Consider the following 25,347-nt stretch of genomic DNA (forward strand, 5'->3'; position numbering starts at 1 on the left):
CCAGATCACACGCAAAGGCGGCTCTTTATTCAAAAAGATACAGGGAAGATCAGCACTCTTCCCCCAATCAGAATGAAACGAAAACTTGCCTTCCAAAACAAGGACAAGGACAAACAGCCACAAGCAAAAGTGGCTAAACATATAACACCACCACCATCCCCACATCACTCTCCACAACTATCACCGGTAGCCACTCCACCAATGATGCAATCCCCAACACATACGGGGATGAGTCAAGATGACCCTGACGCATGGGACCTTTACGACGCACCAGTGTCAGACAATAGTCCTTAGTGCTATCCAGCAAGACCCTCGCCACCTGAGGATAGTACAGGCTACATTCAAGTGGTATCAAGGGCAGCAGCATTTCACAATGTCAGCCTTCACTCAGAACCCATTGAAGATGACTTCCTTTTTAATACACTGTCGTCTACGCACAGCCAATATCAAAGTCTGCCAATGCTGCCCGGAATGCTAAAACACTCCAAACAGGTGTTTGAAGAGCCTGTCAAAGGGAGAGCCATTACTCCAAGAGTAGATAAAAAATATAAACCGCCACCAACAGACCCAGTGTACATCACACAACAGCTATCACCAGACTCTGTTGTAGTTGGAGCAGCGCGCAAAAGAGCCAACTCTCATACTTCAGGAGACGCGCCACCTCCAGATAAAGAGAGTAGAAAATTCGACGCGGCAGGCAAAAGGGTGGCGGCACAGGCAGCGAACCAGTGGCGTATTGCAAATTCGCAAGCTTTGCTAGCCAGATATGATAGGGCCCATTGGGACGAGATGCAACACCTTATTGAACACCTGCCAAAGGAGTTTCAAAAAAGAGCGCAGCAAGTGGTCGAAGAGGGACAAAATATCTCCAATAATCAAATTCGATCAGCAATGGATGCTGCAGACACAGCTGCTAGAACTGTCAACACAGCAGTAACGATAAGGAGGCATGCATGGCTGCGTACATCAGGATTTAAACCAGAGATACAGCAAGCTGTGCTGAATATGCCATTCAACGGACAGCAGTTGTTTGGGCCGGAGGTGGACACTGCAATTGAAAAACTTAAAAAAGACACTGACACGGCCAAAGCCATGGGCGCGCTCTACTCCCCGCAGAGCAGAGGCACATTTCAAAAAACACAATTTCGAGGGGGGTTTCGAGGACAAACCACAGAAGCCACAACCTCACAGACAAAGCCCACTTACCAGAGCCAGTATCAGCGGGGAGGTTTTCGGGGACAATATACAGGGAGTGCAGAATTATTAGGCAAATGAGTATTTTGACCACATCATCCTCTTTATGCATGTTGTCTTACTCCAAGCTGTATAGGCTCGAAAGCCTACTACCAATTAAGCATATTAGGTGATGTGCATCTCTGTAATGAGAAGGGGTGTGGTCTAATGACATCAACACCCTATATCAGGTGTGCATAATTATTAGGCAACTTCCTTTCCTTTGGCAAAATGGGTCAAAAGAAGGACTTGACAGGCTCACAAAAGTCAAAAATAGTGAGATATCTTGCAGAGGGATGCAGCACTCTTAAAATTGCAAAGCTTCTGAAGCGTGATCATCGAACAATCAAGCGTTTCATTCAAAATAGTCAACAGGGTCGCAAGAAGCGTGTGGAAAAACCAAGGCGCAAAATAACTGCCCATGAACTGAGAAAAGTCAAGCGTGCAGCTGCCACGATGCCACTTGCCACCAGTTTGGCCATATTTCAGAGCTGCAACATCACTGGAGTGCCCAAAAGCACAAGGTGTGCAATACTCAGAGACATGGCCAAGGTAAGAAAGGCTGAAAGATGACCACCACTGAACAAGACACACAAGCTGAAACGTCAAGACTGGGCCAAGAAATATCTCAAGACTGATTTTTCTAAGGTTTTATGGACTGATGAAATGAGAGTGAGTCTTGATGGGCCAGATGGATGGGCCCGTGGCTGGATTGGTAAAGGGCAGAGAGCTCCAGTCCGACTCAGACGCCAGCAAGGTGGAGGTGGAGTACTGGTTTGGGCTGGTATCATCAAAGATGAGCTTGTGGGGCCTTTTCGGGTTGAGGATGGGGTCAAGCTCAACTCCCAGTCCTACTGCCAGTTCCTGGAAGACACCTTCTTCAAGCAGTGGTACAGGAAGAAGTCTGCATCCTTCAAGAAAAACATGATTTTCATGCAGGACAATGCTCCATCACACGCGTCCAAGTACTCCACAGCGTGGCTGGCAAGAAAGGGTATAAAAGAAGGAAATCTAATGACATGGCCTCCTTGTTCACCTGATCTGAACCCCATTGAGAACCTGTGGTCCATCATTAAATGTGAGATTTACAAGGAGGGAAAACAGTACACCTCTCTGAACGGTGTCTGGGAGGCTGTGGTTGCTGCTGCACGCAATGTTGATGTTTGAACAGATCAAAACACTGACAGAATCCATGGATGGCAGGCTTTTGAGTGTCCTTGCAAAGAAAGGTGGCTATATTGGTCACTGATTTGTTTTTGTTTTGTTTTTGAATGTCAGAAATGTATATTTGTGAATGTTGAGATGTTATATTGGTTTCACTGGTAATTATAAATAATTGAAATGGGTATATATTTTTTTTTGTTAAGTTGCCTAATAATTCTGCACAGTAATAGTCACCTGCACACACAGATATCCCCCTAACATAGCTAAAACTAAAAACAAACTAAAAACTACTTCCAAAAATATTCAGCTTTGATATTAATGAGTTTTTTGGGTTCATTGAGAACATGGTTGTTGTTCAATAATAAAATTAATCCTCAAAAATACAACTTGCCTAATAATTCTGCACTCCCTGTAGAGGAGGACAGTTTCAAAGAAGCAGAGGAAAGTTCCAAAGTCCCAAAACTCCTCAAAACAAACAGTGACTTCAAGGTCACAAATCCCCAACACAACACCTGTGGGGGGGAGACTAAACAAGTTTTACACACATTGGGAGGAAATAACAACAGACACTTGGGTCTTAGCAATTATCCAGCATGGTTATTGCATAGAATTTCTCAAATTCCCTCCAAACGTCCCACCGAAAACACACAATATGTCAAAACAACATATAGATCTTCTAGGACTAGAAGTTCAGGCATTGCTACAGAAAGAAGCAATAGAATTAGTACCAAAAGATCAATTAAACACAGGAGTTTACTCACTGTACTTCCTGATACCCAAAAAGGACAAAAGCCTGAGACCGATACTAGATCTCAGAACATTAAATACCTACATCAGATCAGACCATTTTCACATGGTTACTCTACAAGACGTAATCCCACTGCTCAAACAACAAGACTACATGACAACACTAGACCTAAAGTATGCATATTTCCATATACCAATACATCCTTCACACAGAAAGTACCTAAGGTTTGTATTCCAAGGGATACATTACCAATTCAAAGTGTTGCCATTCGGAATAACAACTGCGCCAAGGGTTTTTACAAAATGCCTGGCAGTAGTAGCTGCTCATATCAGAAGGCAGCAAATACATGTGTTCCCATACCTAGACGATTGGTTAATCAAAACCAATACGCTAAAACGGTGTTCACAACACACAAAATATGTCATAGAAACCCTACACAAACTAGGTTTCTCAATCAACTACGCAAAATCACACCTGCAGCCGTGCCAAACACAGCAATACTTGGGAGCAACAATCAACATAGGAAAAGGGATTGCTACTCCAAGTCCACAAAGAGTACAAACATTTCACAATGTAATACAAACCTTGTATCCAAAACAAAAAGTACAAGTCAAAATAATACTGAAACTACTAGGCATGATGTCCTCATGCATAGCCATTGTCCCAAATGCAAGGTTACACATGCGGCCCTTACAACAGTGCCTAGCATCACAATGGTCACAAGCACAGGGTCAGCTTCTAGATCTGGTGTTGGTAGACCGCCAAACATACATCTCGCTTCAATGGTGGAACAGTATAAATTTAAACCAAGGGCGGCCTTTCCAAGACCCAGTGCCACAATACGTGATAACAACAGATGCTTCCATGACAGGGTGGGGAGCACACCTCAATCAACACAGCATCCAAGGACAATGGAACATGCAGCAAAAACAGTTACACATAAATCACCTAGAACTGTTAGCGGTATTTCTAGCGCTGAAAGCATTTCAACCCATGATAACCCACAAATACATTCTTGTCAAAACAGACAACATGACAACAATGTACTACCTAAACAAACAAGGAGGAACACACTCAACACAGTTGTGTCTCCTAACACAGAAAATATGGCATTGGGCGATTCACAACCACATTCGCCTAATAGCACAATTTATTCCAGGAATTCAGAATCAGTTAGCAGACAATCTCTCACGGGATCACCAACAGATCCACGAATGGGAGATTCACCCCAAATACTGAACACTTACTTCCAAATTTGGGGAACACCACAAATAGATCTGTTTGCAACGAAGGAAAACTCAAAATGCCAAAACTTTGCATCCAGGTACCCACAACATCAGTCTCAGGGCAATGCGCTATGGATGAACTGGTCAGGGATATTTGCTTACGCTTTTCCCCCTCTCCCACTCCTTCCATATCTAGTAAACCAGTTGAGTCAAAACAAACTCAAACTCATACTAATAGCACCAACATGGGCAAGGCAACCTTGGTACACCACACTACTAGACCTGTCAGTAGTACCTCTTGTCAAACTACCAAACAGACCGGATCTGTTAACACAACACAAACAACAGATCAGGCATCCAAATCCAGCATCGCTGAATCTAGCAATTTGGCTCCTGAAATCCTAGAATTCAGACACTTACACCTCACACAAGAATGTATGGAGGTCTTAAAACAGGCTAGAAAGCCTACCACTAGACACTGCTATGCAAATAAATGGAAAAGATTTGTCTATTACTGCCATAATAATCAAATTCAACCCTTACACGCATCTACAAAAGATATAGTAGGATACTTACTACATCTGCAAAAAGCAAAACTAGCTTTCTCTTCCATAAAAATACATCTTGCTGCAATTTCAGCTTACCTGCAAACTACGCACTCAACTTCATTATTTAGGATACCAGTCATAAAAGCGTTTATGGAAGGCCTAAAGAGAATTATACCACCAACAACGCCACCAGTTCCTTCATGGAACCTCAACATTGTCTTAACACGACTCATGGGCCCACCTTTTGAGCCCATGCACTCTTGTGAAATGCAATACTTAACGTGGAAAGTTGCGTTTTTAATTGCCATCACATCTCTAAGAAGAGTGAGTGAAATTCAAGCGTTTACCATTCAAGAACCATTTATTCAAATACACAAAAATAAAGTTGTTCTACGAACAAATCCAAAATTTTTACCAAAAGTAATCTCACCGTTCCACTTGAATCAAACAGTAGAATTGCCAGTGTTCTTCCCACAACCAGATTCTGTAGCTGAAAGAGCACTACATACATTAGACATAAAAAGAGCACTAATGTACTACATTGACAGAACAAAACTAATCAGAAAGACAAAACAACTATTTATTGCCTTTCAAAAACCTCATACAGGAAATCCAATTTCAAAACAAGGCATTGCTAGATGGATAGTTAGGTGCATTCAAACCTGCTATCTTAAAGCTAAAAGAGAACTGCCTATTACACCAAAGGCACACTCAACCAGAAAGAAAGGTGCTACCATGGCCTTTCTAGGAAATATTCCAATGAACGAAATATGTAAGGCAGCGACATGGTCTACGCCTCATACATTTACCAAGCACTACTGTGTAGATGTGCTGACTGCATAACAAGCAACAGTAGGTCAAGCTGTACTAAGAACATTATTCCAAACTACTTCAACTCCTACAGGCTGAACCACCGCTTTTGGGGAGAGAACTGCTTACTAGTCTATGCACAGCATGTGTATCTGCAGCTACACATGCCATAGAACGGAAAATGTCACTTACCCAGTGTACATCTGTTCGTGGCATTAGTCGTTGCAGATTCACATGCGCCCACCCGCCTCCCCGGGAGCCTGTAGCCGTTTAAAAGTAGATCTTAAACATTTGTACATTTGTAAATATATTACTTTAACTTTTATTATGTACATACGTATTCATTCCATTGCATGGGCACTATTACTAACATACACAACTCCTACCTGACCCTCTGCGGGGAAAACAATCTAAGATGGAGTCGACGCCCATGCGCAATGGAACCGAAGTGGGAGGAGTCCCTCGGTCTCGTGACTCGAAAAGACTTCTTCGAAGAAAAACAACTTGTAACACTCCGAGCCCAACACCAGACGGCGGACTGTGCACAGCATGTGAATCTGCAGCGACTAATGCCACGAACAGATGTACACTGGGTAAGTGACATTTTCCTTATTTTTTTTCCCACTAAAATAAACTACACTAAATTACAGTGACGTTATAATTAGGATCAGAATTTATATTCAGAAAACCATAGAAATTCAGCTGTTATAGTTCGTTATTTCAAGTAACCATAACTTGTGCCATAAGGTATAACTTGCGCCTCTGCCATGCACAGTTTTCTCATCGATAATTTCACTGGAAATGTTACAGTGATGTTATCAATGATGTCATAGAAGACGTTATGCGTGATGTAATATGTGTTGAAAGTAGCAGGGCATGGCAAGGGCGCGCATTATAGTTACCTAAGGACACGAGTTATAGTTACCTTAAATAACTATAATTATAACAGCTGAATTTCTATGTTCCTGTGCGTGTAAATTCTGATCCTATGTATAACGTCCCTGGAACGTTTAGCTTTTTTCAGTGAATTTCTAAGGTTTTTTAAATGCTAATTCCCAACTATAACATCCATGTAACCTTTGTCTTTTTCAGTGAATTTCTATGTTTTTTTTAACGCAGCGGGGGTTGTCCTTAGGGCCTGCCCTGTTTGCCTAAACAGATCAAAGAGTTCCGCAAGGCCATGCTCTTCAACTCTTTGGATCCTTGCCAACTCACTGTTTTGCACCGCTGGGCCCTGCAGAGCTGAGAGGTTCTCCACTTAGATTACTTGCGGCTGGTTCGTCCATAGCACCAGCTGGACCCCCTGACCCTTATCCGTGCCTCCTCTGGCTCCTGTTTTGACTCTACTTCCAGCACCACAACCCACATCAGTTCCAGGCTCTTCAACGCTGATATTTGCTCCATCAATACAGGAAGATCATGCTCCAGTTGTCCTTTCTGGAGCCAAGTCGAGGCTGGTCTGACCTCGACCGAGACCTTGCTACACAGCCAGTAAGGCTTCCTCCATTTGATCAGTCTCCATGATGACAGACACACATCTCATATTTCTTGTTTGATACAAATTCAAACAGTGACTACAATGCAGGCCATCCGTATCATGAGGATAATTAGTATGATGTCTTGCAGGAGGCTATGACCTTGATACGTCCCCTGAAACAGGGCTCCTCTGACCCCCCCCCGGGCCAGCCATTGAGGAAAGTAAACCTAACACCATGGTTATGCGCAGAGCAGCAGAATTCTGTGAGATTCAGTTCCCCACCTTAGAAGTCAAGACTAATGTTTTATGGAACTCCTTCAGCTGGGGAAAACGTCCACTGAGCCCCTCCTACCTTTTAACGAGCCCCTAACAGATACTTTGTTGGGGGCATGGGCCAAACATTCCTCTGGTCCACGATCAACTGGGAAATTGTACAATGATGCCAACCGGGTCCCGGGCATCATGCTCCCTGGGCTTTTCTACCCCACTTTGGCAGGTGCATCAGCCCTACCACTCCTTGTGGTTTTGGCAGAGATAGCCCATACCATCAACCAATCCAACCCCCACAAGATGTCCAGCACTTTTGCAGTCAAGGCTATGGTGTCCACCAGCCCCACTTTCAAGGTCACTGGACAGCCCAGTCCGCTACCCCTCCCTCCTGCTGTAGCCCCACCTGTTGAATCCCTTTAGCGTGGGCTTAGTTGAGCAGAGCCACCTGGTGGAAGGAAGGATTTGATCATTCGTGCCATGTTGGCAGGCCCCAACATTGGACAGGTTGGTCCTCTAAATTGCTCGGATGATGTGCCCTACCTTTCGTTCTCTCGCAGCTGCATGTTTCACCATCCCCCCAGCGGCTGACAGAGAATCATCTCTCCATTTTGCAGCAAGAAGCAATCCATTTTAGCCAAAGGTACTATTGAGAGGGTGTCTGCTTCAGAAGTATGATGTGGTTGGTATTCCCACTACTTTCTGGTGCCCAGTCCTTAGGCCTTAGTCCTATTTTAAACCTGTGCTCTCTCATCTTCCTCCATAAGCAGAAATTCAGAATGCTTACACTGACCCAAGTGATGTCTGCCCTTAACCATAGAGGCTGGATTGTGGTGTTGTGCCAGCAGGACTCCTCTTTCCATGTACCCCTCCTGCAGGTCCATCGGTGCTACCTGTGGTTCATGATGGGAAAGGAGCCTTTTTCAGTTTGCGGTGCTCCCCATTGGTCTCACCAGTGCACCTTGGGTGTCCACGAAATTGATGGCGGTTGTAGCAGTACACCTTTGGAGGTCAGGAGTCCCAGTCTTTCCCTACCATGACAACTGACTGTTGAAGGCGGGCTCACCACAGGCAATCACCCACCTCCAGACAGTGGCGAGCCTCCTGTAATCTTTGGGGTTCACTATCAATGTGCCGAAGTCAACCCTGACTCCTTCTCAGACGCTCCCCTTCATCAGAGCCATTCTAGACACGGTTTGGTCCAGGACATTCAGGCTGTGACCTCAGTCTTACAGCCTCGAGCCTGGATTTCATTTTTTTAAATATTGATTTATTGGCATTTGCGCAAGTCAAATCAACATTGATCTCGAATTTAATATAGAATAAACAGTCATGGAGACCTCTAGGCCAACAAACAATGAAGATCCAGACATCGTTATTTCAAAAGTCAGAGTGAAATGTAAATATACATTATACATGTATAATTCAAGTAGTCAATAATCAGTAAAGGCCCCACCTGGGGGGGTTGGTTTTGGTCAGAATACTCCCATTACAATGCCAATGACAAAAACACAAAACCATCGCAACGGCCAACAGCTATGAAACTGGTAAAAAAAGATGCAACACAAACTGGGTGAGTATGGGTGTGCTGCACAGCTCAGCAGTAATTTCCATATGTATGCCAAGGGTGTGTACGGGGGGAGCAGTGCTGTGTGCATGGCTCTGGGAAGGGAAGGGAGGCCCCTCACTCTGACCATCAGCAGATATTACATATGCACCGGGTAATCACCAGGAAGATGGAAGCGCTGAGTCTCCACTACGGGGGAGGAGAGGAGCATGTGACAAGTCTGCAGGCAGCCCCCCATAGCAGCAGCATCAAACCTCTACCAGGGATACAGCCGCAAGTATTGATTGTGTTGGGGGGGGGGGGGGGTCTTGCAGTCAAAAGACATAAACAACCCTCAGTGTGATGGACCCTCTCTTGCCCTGTGTCCCTGGGTCACGTGCAACTGCACCTGCCTTCGCCCACTAAAGAACCATCCAAAGCCAGCAGTTAATAGCCGGTGGCTGAGCCACCTTCAATGACATGGCTATGAGACTTTTAAAGAGGGCCATTACCAGATCAGCGAATTTTAGATGTATGGTGCTCTTTCTGCGTTTGGTAATGCCAAGTAGGCAGAACAAGAGGTCCAGCGTCGGAGAGACCTCTCCAACCTCTGCTATTTTCTCTATGATTTTCACCCATACTTGCGCCAATGGAGAGCATTCTCATACCACTAGGGCTTGAATTTCATTGGGGTCAACTGATGGCCTCCTGCATCCTACTAGTCGAACATGCAAAGTGGCATATGCAGGCTCTGCAGTAGGATCTGAGGCCCAACATCAAGGGGGCCACTCTGACCACATTCATATTTCGAGAAGACTGCAAAAGATTTGCTGTGGTGGTTACTGGACTGCGATTGGATCAGTGGCAGACCCTTCTCCCTTACCCACCCAGCGTTTGCAGTGGTGACTGACATCCCTTCTGGGTTGGCTTGGCCATCTGGGAGAGGTGGAGGTGAGAGACCTCTGGTCTTCAGCAGAGTCCCAGCTCCATATCAACCTTTTGGAGTTGGGGGCCATCCACTTAATGTCGAAAGCCTTCCTTTCATCCATCAAGGGGAGGCTGGTACATGTGCTCACGGACAAAAACACCGCCATATGGCACTGCAACATACATTGTAGGGTACCAGGAGGCCATGCACTTCTGGAAATGGCTGGATCACCAAAGAATCTTCCTGATGGTGAACCACCTAACGGGATCATTGAAGACCAGGGGAGCTGAGCTCAGCCTTTGGTGCCTAGTGGATCATGGGTGGTAGTACCACAAACGGGGAGAACCTTGGCTCGATCGGTTTGCCACCACCGAGAACACACAGTCATCACTTCAGTGCATTTGAGTTTCCAAGGAAAGTCTCGTTTGGTGACCCGTTTCACCTTAAGTGGAGCTCAGGACTCTTGTATGCCTTTTCGCCAATACTACACCTGTCCAAAGTTCTCAAGAACATCCGAACCGAATGGGCCTAAATCATCCTAGTGGACCAGGGTTGGGTACAGAGACAGGGCTAAAACAAATCTACTCAACCACTGGCAAGTTATAGTTGATCAGCTTGAGCTATTTTTAGAACCTACCCCTTCTGACGAGTGGACACTTATTCTTGTCACATTTGCTCTGTGTTCAGAGACAGAGGTCAAAAGTCAGTTTGTCTTCTTGCAATGCAATTATTTTTCTTTGTGACTGCAGAGTTCTAGGATTTTGTAAGATGATCTGTCTGACCTGTGTGAAAATGAAAGGCTGTTGGTATCGGATTTTTCCTAACACCAACATTTATATAACTAAGTCAACTTTATAAACATTTCAAAATATATTTCAATAGCTGTGAAAGGCCATTTTTTTTAACTTCTGTGTGATGAAAAAATATTTCAATAGGATGAAAAAAAGTCAGAACACTTTATTTGGTGATGTGCAAATGATTTCTGAAACCCAATTTTCACAGATTATTGTTTATACACTATATAGTTTTATCAGTAAAGCTGTAAGTTAGTGGGATGGTTTTTGGACATTTCTTGGAAATTTACTGTCTGTAAATGACAGTGCGCTACCACATCATGCTTTAGTAATATACTCATTAAAAGTGAGTGATTAAACATAAACTGAGAAACACTTCTGCCCTGATGGCAAAGCTATTAGTAAACGAAGAGACAAGTCATGGATCATGTGTACCCTATATGTGGGCTAGATTTATTATACATGGAGCAAACGTTTAGTGTATTTAATCAAACAAAAGAAGATTTTTTACAGCAGTAATGCTGAACTCGCATATTTGAAGGTGCAGTCTTATGTGAGAATGAAGAAAAAGGTAACTCTGTAAAATACAATATTTGCCTAGGAGCACACAGTTTGAGACCCGTTTCCGGGTCCAGTACGTTACAGTAAGGTCGAGTAGGTTATTCAAGCTACTCGACCTGCAGGTCTAGTAACATTTTTATGATTTTTGGAGGCCTGAAACAGTATGGTGTCCAGAACTCCTGGGCTTGAGCATCAGTCCTCCGATCAGGCAGCCCCTCTGGGAGGACCTGCAGTTGTAGCAACAAGCCAGTGTTCTACACCCGGGCCTTCGCAGTCACCATCTTGATGCTTCAAGATTGAGCAGCGACAGCTGAACACCTTCGACCTTCCTCAGGAAGTGGTTGATGGCATTTTTGGCAGCCAGTCATCCCTTGACAAAAACTGTATTTGCCTGTCAATGGGACAAATTTGTGACTAGGTATGGTGCTCTGCAGAGAGATCCTTTCAGGGAAGTTATATAAAGTTTTGTTGTTTCTTTTGTCTATAGCCTGGCAAGGCTTTGCTCTGAACACAATTAAAAAGTATCTTCTGGCCTTTTTGCAGTTGCAGCCCTCATTGTTTAAGTCTCCAGCTGGTCCTTTAAAAGGTTTATATTTGTTTCCTCCTTCTCCCTTTGTGATGCCACAGTGGGACCTCAACTTGGTCCTAACGTGTCTTATCTGCACCCCTTTTGAGTCACTTCACAGCTGTTCCTTGTGGCCTCCCACCCTCAAGACAGTGTTCCTTGTCACCATAACATCAGCGCGATAAGTGAGTGATCTTCAAGCTTTGTGTCAGCCCGACGTACACCACCTTCTTCCCAGATAAACTGGTTTTGCAGACGCAGATATCTTACTAGCCCTAAGGTTGTGACAACGTTCAGCGTCGGGCACAACATCACCTTGCCAGCGTTCTATAATCCACCTTGCTCCTCTAAGGAGGAGGAGAGACTACATCACTTGGACTCCAAAAGAGTGCAGAGCATTTACATAAATTGTACAAAAGAACTCCACGTGGACGATGGGCTCTTCGTGGGGCTCTCTCCATCGAAAAAAAAAGAAGGCTTTGCAGAAGAGAACCTTCTCCTGCTGAATCCTGTTTTGCATTACGATCGGCTATTCATTTGGATAGAAAAAAGCCTCTGGAAGGAGTGTGTGCTGATTCGTCCAGGGCCAAAGCTGCTACCACTGTGTTGACATGAAGAGTCCCTATCCTGAACATTTGACAGGCGGCTAGGTGGGCGTCTCTCCATACTTTCAAGAAGCACTATTGTCTGAACAAGAGGTCTTTTACTTTTTTGTTGTAAAAGCTTCTTATGTTGTTGAATATCATCCAAAGCTTTTGATATTATTAGAATATTAATACTGACCACATCAGACAAGTTTACATGTTTGTTTTAAAAAAAATATAAACTTTTCAGTTTTTGTAGTCTGGGCTATACACAGGAGAGCTATTTATGGGTAACTAGAAAGCTACTAGTAGCTCATGAGCTACTTGTTTGGAGACCCCTGGTGGACAGTCAGGTTCATCGAGAGGGGCATTTCATTTGCTCGATCCTGCAGCACTTTCTGGTTTGAGTCGATTTACAGACCCACCTCCAAATACTTACTGCTTTGTTACGGATTCAAAAGGGGATGAATCTGCAACTAGAAGTCTATCAGAAGAACAAGTACTTACCATTGGTGACCCTCTTTCTGTTAGAGACTCTATCTAGCCATAGATCCCTCCTCGACCCTCCACCTTCCCTGTTCTGTGATTGGACTCCATCCATTGATAAGGTCCCAAGTCTAGGAAATTGAACACTTTTCATAACCAATTTGCTATTGGGGCTCTGTGTCAGGGACGTGGACAGCCTAGATAGCATCTGCCGTCCACACAGCATATATATGCGCCACACGTCCTTTCCAGAGCAGAACCGTATAGTGTGGAGCTGCACAGCGCCACCTACTGACACACAGAGTTACTGCTGAAAGGTTTGTGGATTTAGTCTGATGCCTGGGGAATATTCAAAAGATAAGGGATCTGTTGCTAGATAGACTCTCTACCAGAAAGAGCGATACAGAAAGTAAGTAACTTATTCTTTGGTTAGTTGTCAAATGAAGACAGGATCTTACAGGCCCTGGATTTTGTTAAATCAGTAATTGTTCAAGATTCAACCAAATCTGACAGCATTTAAAAAAAAAAAAAAAGAGTTTGTATAGGAGCCTCTGCAAGGTCAGGATAACTAGCCACCCTACAATAATGAAGTTTTGTTGTTTCTTTTTTCCATAGCCTGGCAAGGCAGTTGCAGGATCAGCTCGCATTGTTTAGGTCTCCAGTTGGTATGTGTCTTTTAAAAGGTTTACATTTGTTTCCTCTTTTTCCCATTGTGATGTTACAGTGGGACCTCAACTTGGTCCTGGCATTTCTTGCGTACACCCATTTTGAGTCACTTCGCAGCTGTTCCTTGTGGCTTCTCACCGTCAAGACAGTGTTCCTTGTCGCCATAACATCGATGTGATGAGTGAGCTTCAAGCTCTTTGTGTCAACCCTCCCTCACCAACCCCCAAGTCCTGCTCCGCGACCCTCCCCACTCGCAAGACCTCCGCAACTCCCTTGCCACCTTCTTTCACCGCAAGATCACAGACATACATGGAAGTATCGCACCGCCAGACTCTGCCACTGCCAAGGTCGACCCCATCACTCCCTGCTGCACCAACATACTGAGGGCCTGGACCCCCACCACCGAGGAGGAAACCACCAAGACCATGAGCACCATCCACTCCGGCTCTCCCGCTGACCCCTGCTTTCACCACGTCTTCAATAAAGCCAGCCAAATCATCGCTCCCCGTCTCCAGACCATCAATAACAGCTCCTTCGAGACCGCCATTTTCCCAGAGAGCTGGAAACACGCTGAAGTCAACGCCTTGCTCAAAAAGCCCAAAGCCAACCCTGAAGACCTAAAAAAACTACCGACCTATCTCCCTACTCCCCTGCGGAGGTCATCGAGAAGATAATCAACAACCAACTTTCCCGCTTCCTTGAGGACAACAGCCTACTCGACATCTCCCAGTCCGGATTCCACAAAAACCACAGCACCGAGACCGCCCTTATCGCCTACACCGACAACATCAGGAGCAGGCTCAACAAAGGCAAAACCGTTGCCCTCATCCTCCTTGACCTTTCCGCAGCCTTCGAGGCTGTCTGCCACCACACCCTTCCCACACGCCTCTTCGACACTGGAATTTGCCACAGAGCCATGGACTGGCTCACCTCCTTCCTCTCTGGAAGATCCCAAAGAGTCCGCCTTCCCCCGTTCCTGTCTAAGGCTACCAAGACCATTTGCGGAGTCCCCCAGGGATCCTCACTCAGCCCCACCCTCTTCAATCTCTATATGGCTCCACTCGCCAACATCGTCCGATCCCATAGCCTCAACATCGTCTCCTATGCAGATGACACTCAGCTCATCCTCTCTCTCACGAAGGACCCCGCAACCGCTAAGAACAACCTCCACACCGAACTCCACGCCATCGCCAATTGGATGAAAGCTAGCCGCCTCAAGCTGAATTCGGAGAAGACCGAGATCATCATTTTCGGCTCCAACAGATCAGCATGGGACAACTCCTGGTGGCCTGCCACCCTGGCGTCGCCCCCAGTGCCCACCACACACGCTCGCAACCTCAGCTTTATACTTGACTCCTCGCTCTCTATGACCCAGCAAGTCAACGCCATCTCGTCCTCATGCTTCAACACCCTTCGAATGCTCCGCAAGACCTTCAAATGGATTCCTGTGGAAACCAGAATGGTCACCCACGTCCTCGTCCGCAGCAGACTGGACTACGGCAACGCCCTCTACACGGGAACAATGGCCAAGCTCCAGAAGAAACTCCAGCGCATCCAGAACGCCTTGGCTCGACTCATCCTCAACCTCCCTCGCCACAAACACATCTCAGCCTACGTCAGAGACCTCCACTGGCTACCCGTCAACAAAAGGATCGTCTTCAAACTGCTAATCCATGCTCACAAAGCTCTCCACGGCGCCAGACTGGCCTACCTCAACGAGTGTCCCAACTTCCACATCCTGACACGCCAGCTCCGCTCCACCAACCTCACTCTCGCAACGGTTCCCCGCATACACTGCACAACAACCGGCGGCAGACCCTTCTCCCACCTTGCCGCCAAAACCTGAAACTCCCTCCCCGCCAACCTACGTATGACCCAGGACCTCCTGACCTTCAGAAAGCACCTCAAGACATGGCTCTTCGAGCAGTAGCACCCCCCAGCGCCTTGAGACCCTTCCGGGTGAGTAGCGCGCTTAAATTACTGATTGAACCCGACGCACACCACCTTCTTCCCAGATACACTGGTTTTGCAGACACAGGCATCGTTCTAGTCATAAGGTTGTGATGATGTTCAGCGTCAAGCACATCACCTTGCCACCGTCCCCCCCTCCCTTTATGTCCTGTCCATCATCCTCCTCCTCCTCAGAAGCATGCCTCCAAAGATCCTCCATGGCCTCCTTTTCCTAGTAGATCTTCCATGTTACCTACATGCTGCAAAATCCATATGTTGATATTCTGTGACTCAAACACAAGCACTCGTGGTTTTCACATGTATCGTGCAATTAAGGAAAAACACCAAGAGAACACTGCTGTCTCAGACAAACTGCTAATTTGGTTACAAGTGGCTCCAGTAAAATAGGTGATTAGAACATTGGCATTTTGGGAGCTCCAACAAAGACAGCAGAGCTGCAGAGGGTTAGTAATGCTGGTGTAGACCTCTTGTTCCAGCATTCCAAAGCAGGTCTTACTGTACCTCCCTATTTAATTTAGAGCATTCTACCCAGAGTGGTTTGAATGTTTTCATAACATTGTACTTTCTGTCTCCGGCTAAATTGTGTATTAATGGCTCTCAACCCCATTCTTTCTTGGGGAGAAGCCCATTAACAACTAGTAAAGCCCTGTGTACTTTGCTATGATTCAATAATTGTGTTGCTCTAGTGTGCACAAACACAGCACGACAGTCAGTACAAAAAGTAGTTGGAAATATCCTCCTGCAAGTTTCCTCTTACATTTTGAATACATTTCCAACCAACATGCGATTCACAGCTCATTCAGCATCTTCTCCCAAGATTCTGCAACAGTTACATATTTCCAGGAGTGATTGGGACTTCATTATGAATTCACTCTAATTTTGTTGTTGTCTATGCATATGTACTTGCCACACATTTACGTATGCATACTTTTAACACAAAAGTGTACTTGTGGTTTTAAACTAATTTCTTTTTGTTTGTGCATAAGGAAAATATTTTACCTATGGAGAAACCCTTTCCCCTAAACTTATATCAATTTTGGGATCTTGTCTCCACTTTCCCGCTCTGAATATGCATTTAGTCCTGCACTTCCCAGAAAAAAAAAACATCTTGGACTGTAAAACTTTTTTGGGATACGCACACTTTCTTGACATCATTGCATATGATTAATTTCATCTATAAGTGCATGTATATACTATCTTAAAGTAAGAGATAGTGTGCACAGAGTCCAAGGGTTCCCCTTAGATGTAAGATAGTGGCACAATTAGATAATTTTTTTTTTTTTTATTTGTATTTTTTATTGAATTTTCATTGCAGATCTGAGTACCAACATTATGAGTTTACATTGGCAGGATTTGATTACACTGGTAGAAGATTTGCATGCAATCAGAACAAAAAGAAGCAAGAAAAACATAACTTAGGTCTTACTATAACACTCAAAATATATGTCAGCTGTGTCTGGCTGCTAGATCTTGCTGTGCAATATTTAGTTGCCCCGCATTTAACTACTTAATTATACTATTCCCCACTGATTCATGTTTTGTTTGTGGTGGGGGGTGAAGCCGGACTGATGTCTATTTATGGTAAGTGTTGTAGCTGTATTTGTTATTCATATTCTAATTATTTACTCATCGCTTTTTGGCTGCCGTGGGTGAGAGCGACTTGGGGACACTGGAGCGGATACTCTCCCTACCATTCTAGTATGTCTTGCCCGTTTTGCTTACTAAGTTGAAGGTGGTCTGGTACTGACTACCTATTCTCTTAAACTACGACATTGCCCAGTTCATGGTGGTCTCTCTTTGTTTTTAGTCTCAAGTCTGGTTACTATAATTTCCCAGGCTTAACATCCTGTGTGTTGTTGGCCCTCCCCTGCTAATTTTTGAAGTACCAGGTATTCCGTACGAGCCCAGCGCAGTGTCAGGGCGTGCCAAAATTAGATAATTCTAATGCTCTATTTTGTGGTAGAGTGGTCGAGCAGTAGACTTATCAGAGGGTAGTGTTAAGCATTTGTTGTACACACACAGGCAATAAACGAGGAACACGCACTCAAAGACTTACTCCAGACCAATAGGTTTTTATATTGAAAAATATCTTTTCTTAGTTTATTTTAAGAACCACAGGTTCAAGATTTGAAGTAAATACATAAAATGCTGGGTACTCCACATAGGTAAGTTAGGAACTTTGAATAAAAGCAATATCACATCCAGTCTTTGTTTAAATGGCAGTAAGCTATTTTAAAAGTGGACACAGTGCAAAAATCAACAGTTCCGGGGGGAGGTAAGTAAAGGTTAGTTTTTGAGGTAAGTAAGACACTTAAAAGTCTCAGTTCCTGGGCATAGGCAACACCAAAGTTACCACACCAGCAGCTCAGGACCAGTCAGGTGCAGAGGTCAAAGAGGTGCCCAAAACACCTAGGCACCTATGGAGAACAGGGGTGCTCCGGTTCCAGTCTGCCAGCAGGTAAGTACCCGCGTCCTCGGGGGGCAGACCAGGGGTTTTTGTAGAGCACTGGGGGGGGGACACAAGTAGGCACACAAAATACACCCTCAGCGGCACAGGGGCGGCCGGGTGCTGTGTGCAAAGCAGGCGTCGGGTTTCAGATAGGAAACAATGGAGGGACCCGGAGGTCACTCTAGTGGTGCAGGCAGGCACAGGGGGGGCTTCTCTGGACAGCCACCACCTGGGCTAGACAGAGGGCGGCCTGGGGGTCACTCCTGCACTGAAGTTCTGTTTCTTCTGGTCCTGGGGGCTGCGGGTGCAGTGCTTAGTCCAGGCGTCGGGTCCCTTGTTACATGCAGTCGCGGTCAGGGGGAGCCTCTGGATTCTCTCTGCAGACGTTGCTGTGGGGGCTCAGGGGGGTCATATCGGGCTACTCACGGGCTCGCAGTCGCCGGGGAGTCCTTCCTGTGGTGTTTGTTCTCTGGATCTCGAGCCGGGGGCGTCAGGTGCAGAGTAGGAAGTCTCACGCTTCCGTCAGGAAGAGTGAAGTCTTTAAAGTTGCAGAAAAGTTGTAAGTTTGTTGCAGGTTGTTGAGCAGAGCCGCTGCTCACGGGAGTTTCTTGGTCCTGGGGGTCAGGGCAGTCCTCTGAGGCTTCAGAGGTTGCTGGTCCCTGTTGGATGCGTCGCTGGTTGCAGGTTTTCGACTCTGGAGACAGGCCGGTAGAGCTGGGGCCAAAGCAGTTGTCGTGGTCCGTCGTCTCTGCAGGCTTGTAGGTCAGCAGTCCTTCTTCTTTAGTTCAGGTTGCAGGAATCTGATTTCCTGGGTTCTGGGGTGCCCCTAAATACTAGATTTAGGGGTGTGTTTAGGTCTGGGAGGGCAGTAGCCAATGGCTACTATCCTGGAGGGTGGCTACACACTCTTTGTGCCTCCTCCCTGAGGCGAGGGGGGCACAATCCCTAATCCTATTGGGGGAATCCTCCAAACTTAAGATGGAGGATTTCTAAAGGCAGGGGTCACCTCAGCTCAGGGCACCTTCGGGGCTGTCCTGACTGGTGGGTGGCTCCTCCATGTTTTTCGCATTATCCCCTCTGGACTCGCCGCCAAAAGTGGGGGCTGTGTCCAGGGGGCAGGCATCTCCACTAGCTGGAGTGCCCTGGGGATTTGTAACACGAAGCCTAAGCCTTTGAAGCTCAGCTCTAGGTGTTACAGTTCCTGCAGGGGGGGAGGTGTGAAGCACCTCCACCCAGAGCAGGCTTTGTTCCTGGCCTCAGAGAGCACAAAGGCCCTCACCCCATGGGGTCAGAAACTCGTCTCTCGGCAGCAGGCTGGCACAGACCAGTCAGTCCTGCACTGAAGGATTGGGTAAAATACAAGGGGCATCTCTAAGATGCCCTCTGTGTGCATTTTTTAATAAATCCAACACTGGCATCAGTATGGGTTTATTATTCTGAGAAGTTTGATACCAAACTTCCCAGTATTCAGTGTAGCCATTATGGAGCTGTGGAGTTCGTTTTTGACAAACTCCCACACCATATACTTAATATGTCCACACTGTACTTAAAATGTCTAAGTATTGGCTTAGACACTGTAGGGGCATATTGCTCATGCAGCTATGCCCTCACCTGTGGTATAATGCACACTGCCTTAGGGCTGTAAGGCCTGCTAGAGGGGTGACTTACCTATGCCACAGGCAGTATTTTGTGGGCATGGCATCCTGAGGGGGATGCCATGTCGACTTTGCCTTTTTCTCCCCACCAACACACACAATCTGCAATGGCAGTGTGCATGTGTTAGGTGAGGGGGTCCCTTAGGGTGGCACAATATATGCTGCAGCCTTTAGGGACCTTCCCTGGTCACAGGGCCCTTGGTACCACTAGTACCTTTTACAAGGGACTTATCTGAATGCCAGGGGTGTTCCAATTGTGGAAACAATGGTACATGTTTAGTGAAAGAACACTGGTGCTGGGGCCTGGTTAGCAGGTTCCCAGCACACTTCTCAGTCAAGTCAGCATCAATACCAGGCAAAAAGTGGGGGGGTAACTGCAACAGGGAGCCATTTTCCTACAGTGCAAATTCACTTTTTGGGATATTAAGCAGCACTTGAGCTAACAAGTAGCTTTGTAAATCATGCCTTCAGCATATGGCTAGTCGTGGTCATTTGGATCATGTGTGTTTTAAAATACTCTCATCCAGTAGCTACCTATGGCCGCAAGAATACTCATTGGAAATTTCAGCTATATAAAAATTATGGTCAGGTCAGTTTCTTTTTTTTCCGTCCAATATTTTCTTTGATATGTTCCAGGTGTTTATATCCTATAGTTCTTTTGATGCTCGGTAGGTAAAATGAAGAGGTCTTTGACTAAATTCCTTTTCTGTTGACAGAATCTGTGTGCATTTTTATTTTGCTTTTGCTTCTTTTTAGGTCCCAGAGAGTGCATTGTGTGTGGAGAGCTCGCTACTCTCGAGTGTCCGGAGTGCTTCAAAGACATGATGTTTGCAAACGCGCTCGTCAAACAGTACTGCGACAGGTGTTGCAAGCAGGTATTCCAGCTATTTGTTGTCAGTGGATGGTGTACCATTTTGCTAGTGCTTAGAATATTTGCTGTTATATGGGGCACAGTCTGCTTCGAAAAAAAACTATCTTATGGAATGAATGACATTTGGGGGACAGTGGTCTCCTCCCCACAATTTGTGGATTTGTCACTATCTCGGTTCAGGTTTCAGAATCTGATCAATGATTTACCACCATGATGGCTCTCTCTAACAGTGCATTTCAATGCAACTCGCAAATAGGAAGGAGACCTCCCTTCCATACCCCCTACTATTTGCAATTCAGAATTGGTTGCACAAGTTATTTTGCAAGTCAGAAATACCTTCCTAACTTAATGCTTGTGCATTGCGATAGAGCTTTTTGCCATCTCATACCCATTGATTTTGTAATCCTTGCATTTGTAACTCCAAAAAGGTTTTGTACTTCTTCAGAATGCAAATGACTTTTTGGATTCAACTTGAAGTATGTGGATGAAACACTGTACATTTTTTATGTGCCTTGGAATGGTATAGCAAGAGAGAGAGAGACTCTTTTCTACACCAACAGTCACATATTCTTACACAGGCAATGTTTAACAAGCACACACCCTGCCTTGAACACAATTTGTGTCATGCATACAATTGGTCTCGCATTCACACACACATACATACTTTACCTTACCGTTATCTCTCCTATTGTCACATACACTCCTGTTGGCAAACACATTTTTTGGACAGCGATCTTGTCTTCCCTATTGAGACACATCCAAACGTGCAAACTCAAAAACACTCGCTTGAATACATACAGTACATCACATGCTGTAGTACCACTTTACTACACAGACACTCAGTCTGTTACTGTGTAAGGTGAAAGAGGTTTTTTGAAGGAAAAATATGAATTCAGTTGTAATCATAGCATCATAATAGTTTTCTTAAATGTTATGATTTTGTTGTGATATGGATATTTTATTTTCATACAGTCACATCTTGTCCACGTAAGGTAAGTCATTTTCAAAGTGCAGCAGCATGCGAACATATGCTGTTCTGGAATATTCATCTAAAGCTTTCTCTAGACTGTAAATAATATAACTGCAGCATATACTAACCCCTTCGGGTATGGGTACGATTGATGTAACAGTAACAAAATCAGAATAAAAACACCTTATTTAAATAGTGATGTAGAGCTGCACACTGATGATATTTCAGGCGGACAAGGCCATAAAACTTGCAGAATCAAAACGAGAGAAAGCATAGGAACTATGAGAAGAAGATCTGTGATTGTAATTGGGGACCAGACTACAGTGTGAAGGTGGGAATATGAACAACCACCGAAGGAAAATTCTTAATAGTGAACCTCTCTACGATAATACTGAGTGTCATAATGCGAGGTATTCAGAACAAATAGTTTCTGACACATCCTACTCCACAGTGGTACAAAATAAGAGTTAAGACCTTTCCAAATGTACCTGGAAAGATAAACTTAAATCTGATAGAGATCTTTGAATTTCCTCAGGATTCAGACTGGATCCAGAAAATGTTTCATGCGCAATACCCATGCACACTGGTAGATGGTGTTTATTGGCTCCGCGTGCATCCTCCACGTCGTCTGAGCCGGTACTGACGTTGCAATATCTATATAGGCACCACCTAGGTGCGCTGATGTCAATTCCTTTCTTTCCACGACAGCCAGCACTGATCCAGATCGAGGTCTCGGTCGAGAGGAAGGTCTCAGGACCAGTCGCAGAGCCCTAAGTCGTCATCGTCCCACTCCAAGTCCTTGGTATGTTCAGGTAAGTTGAGGCACAAGAAAAAGAGCAAGAAGTCGAAGCGGTCTTTGACTTCTCATCCGTCAGCTGATGGAGCTTTCGTATTCAAAGCCTAGTTCCTCAGAGCCTGCACCTGGGCTGACTCCACGCCTCTCCAACTTTCCAGGAGCCAGAGCAACCCCCACCCAACTTAGAAGTCTATGAGGTCATGCGCCTCATATTTGGGTGGCCCGAAACCTCCATGTGCCTTTGGGCCCCCAACTTCGGTCAAGTGCATCCCAAAAAAAACCAGCTGGTTCACCTCCAAACTCCAAGAAGAAATGGAGAAACAACAAAACCAGCGAAGACCTCTCCTTCACAGCCGCCACTACCACCGATCACCAGCGCATCAAGAACGCAAAAAAAGCTGCACTCCTTGAACGCATCAACACCTCCCCAGAAAACACGAGAGAACTCTTCACAGTAATCGACAAATTCACCATTCCTCCCTCTGAAGCTACCAATATCCCCCCGTGACAAGACCTCTGCGACAAATTGGCCATTTTTTCTTCACCACAAGATTAAGGACATCTATGACCGCTTTCTCCCACAGAACCTGCCCAGCATCAGAACCTACGACAGCCCCAGCCCCCCAGAACTTACCCATACCTTCAACACCTGGTCCACTCTCACCATAGAAGAGACTGAAATCATCATGAATAGCATTCACTGTGGAGCTTCCATTGCCGCCGAACTCTGCAAGACACTGAACTGCTGTATCAAAACAGCCACCTTCCCGGAAGATTGGAAACACGCTGAAGTTCACCCCTCCTGAAGAAACCCACAGCCGATCCATCGGAGCTAAAGAATTTCTGGCCCATCTTGCTGCTACCCTTCCCGGTCAAAGTCCTGGAAAAAGCCATAAACTCACAACTGCGACAATTCCTTGAGGACAACAACTTTCTGGATACCTCTATGGCTGGCTTCCGCAGCAACCACAGCACGGAGACAGCTCTTCTTGCAGCCACTGATGATATCCGCACACTCCGCAACCGCGACCACACCGCAGCACTCCTACTCCTCGACCTCTCAGCAGCCTTCGACATGGTCTCCAAAAGCACCTAATGCAACAGACTCCACAACGCAGGAATTTGCGGAAAAAAAACGTACAATGGATTTATTCCTTCCTCACTGGAAGAACAGAGAGAATCAGGCTCCCACCCTTCATACCCAGACCAACAGAAGTTAGCTGCGGAGTCGAGCAGGGATCCTCCCCGTGTCCAACACTCTTCAACATCTACATGGCCCCGCTTGCAGCCATCGTCAGAGGCCACGGAATGAACATATTGCCATATGCCGATGACCCACAACTCATCATATCCCTCACTGAAGATCCGGACAAAGCTGAGAACTTTCACACTGGAGTGAAAGCCGTCCCCGATTGGATGAAGGAGAGCTGCCTCAAGCTCAACTTAGACAAGACGAGCTCATCATCTTCGGTAACTCCACTTCAGCCTGGGACGACTCCTGGTGGCCCACACCGCTCAGCACCCTGCTTACTCCGACTGACCATGCCCGCAACCTAGGAATCATCCTCTACTCTTCCCTATCAGTGATCCAGCAGGTAAACGCAGTCACCTCTTCCTGCTGGCACACCCTCTGCCAACTCCGAAAAATCTTCCAATGGATCCCAGTCGACTGGCACAAGATAATCACCCACTCCTTAGTCACAAGCAAGCTCGACTACGGCAACGCACTCTACACCGGCACCACAACAAAGAACATCAGGAAACTACAGCTCAGCCAAAACGCCACCACCAGATTCATACTGATCCTCCCCCACCAGGAACACATCTCCCAAAACCTGAGGATCTTACATTGGCTCCCAGTGGAGAAGCGAATCAACTTCAAACTACTCACACACACCTACAACGCCCTTCACAACATCAGACTGGCCGACCTGAACCATCACATCTCTTTCCATAACCCCGCCAGACCCCTCCTCTCTGCCCAGCAGGCACTAGCCGCCATCCCACACGTCTGGAAAACCACCACCGGAGAAAGATCTTTTTCCTACCTCGCAATTAAGAGCTTGAACAACCTGTCCACACACCTCAGACAAAGCCCATCACTCACCATCTTCAGGAAGAACCTCAAGACATGGCTCTTCGATTGAGGCCCAGACCCACCACCAGCGCCTTGAGACCCTCACGGGTGAGTAGTTGCGCTTTATAAAAACTGATTGATTGATTGATTGATTGAAGATCTTTCGAAGGAGTCAAAGGGTGTGGAAGCATGATGACCAGACGGCGCTGACTTGACTTGTCATGGACAGAGAGGAGTCCAGGAAAATACTTAGATTGTCTGCATGTTTGGTAAGAGCGGGGGCGTTTCCCAGGATGGTAGGCCACCAGGAGTGGTTCCAGGTGGAGCGGGTGGAGCAGAGTACGAGGATCTCCGTCTTGTCTGAGTTGAGTTTGAGGCAGCTGGCTTCCATCCAGGCGGCGACTACTCTCATTCCGTTGTGGAAATTTCTCTTGGCCTTTGCTGGGTCGTCGGTCAGAGAGAGTATCAGTTGGATATCGTTGGCATAGGAGACTATGTTTAAGCCGTGTTCTCTGATGATTTTGGCGAGTGGGCCATGTAAATGTTGTGCCGGGCTGAGTGAGGATCCTTAGGGTACTCCACAGGATGGTTCTTTGGGTTCTGATGTGAACGTGGTTGTCTGACACTGTTCTTCTGGTAAGCAAGGATAAGATCCATTCCAGTGCTTCATTGTGGATGGTGGCGTTGTGGAGTCTGGCGTTGTGGGTGGAGTGGGAAAAAGGTATCAAATGTGGCAGAGAGGTCGAGGAGGACGAGTGTGGTCATGTCTCTATGCTCCAGTATGGCGCGCATGTCATCGGTGGCTGCTAGAAGTGCTGTTTCGGTACTGTGGTTGCTCCTGAACCCAGATTGGGATGGGTCTAGGATCTGGTGTGTCTCGAGGATTTTGGGGAGTTGCTAATTGACGGCCTTTTCCCTTTACTTTGGCTGGTAAAGGGAGAAGAGAGATGGGTCT

The 25,347-nt window shown here is 46.0% G+C and overlaps 1 protein-coding gene across 1 annotated transcript in view; it reads left to right on the forward strand.

Moving 5' to 3' along the window:
• The window catches only part of LOC138282888 (ubiquitin carboxyl-terminal hydrolase CYLD-like), a 284,328-nt gene that overhangs the window by 230,579 nt on the left and 28,402 nt on the right, over window positions 1-25,347 (forward strand). The window contains exon 14 of the mRNA XM_069220892.1: window positions 20,435-20,553. Coding sequence (XP_069076993.1) covers window positions 20,435-20,553 — 119 coding nt within the window. The remainder of the gene's footprint in view (window positions 1-20,434; window positions 20,554-25,347) is intronic.

The sequence above is a fragment of the Pleurodeles waltl genome, chromosome 2_2 (assembly GCF_031143425.1).
Source record: "Pleurodeles waltl isolate 20211129_DDA chromosome 2_2, aPleWal1.hap1.20221129, whole genome shotgun sequence".
Taxonomy (NCBI): Eukaryota; Metazoa; Chordata; class Amphibia; order Caudata; family Salamandridae; genus Pleurodeles; species Pleurodeles waltl.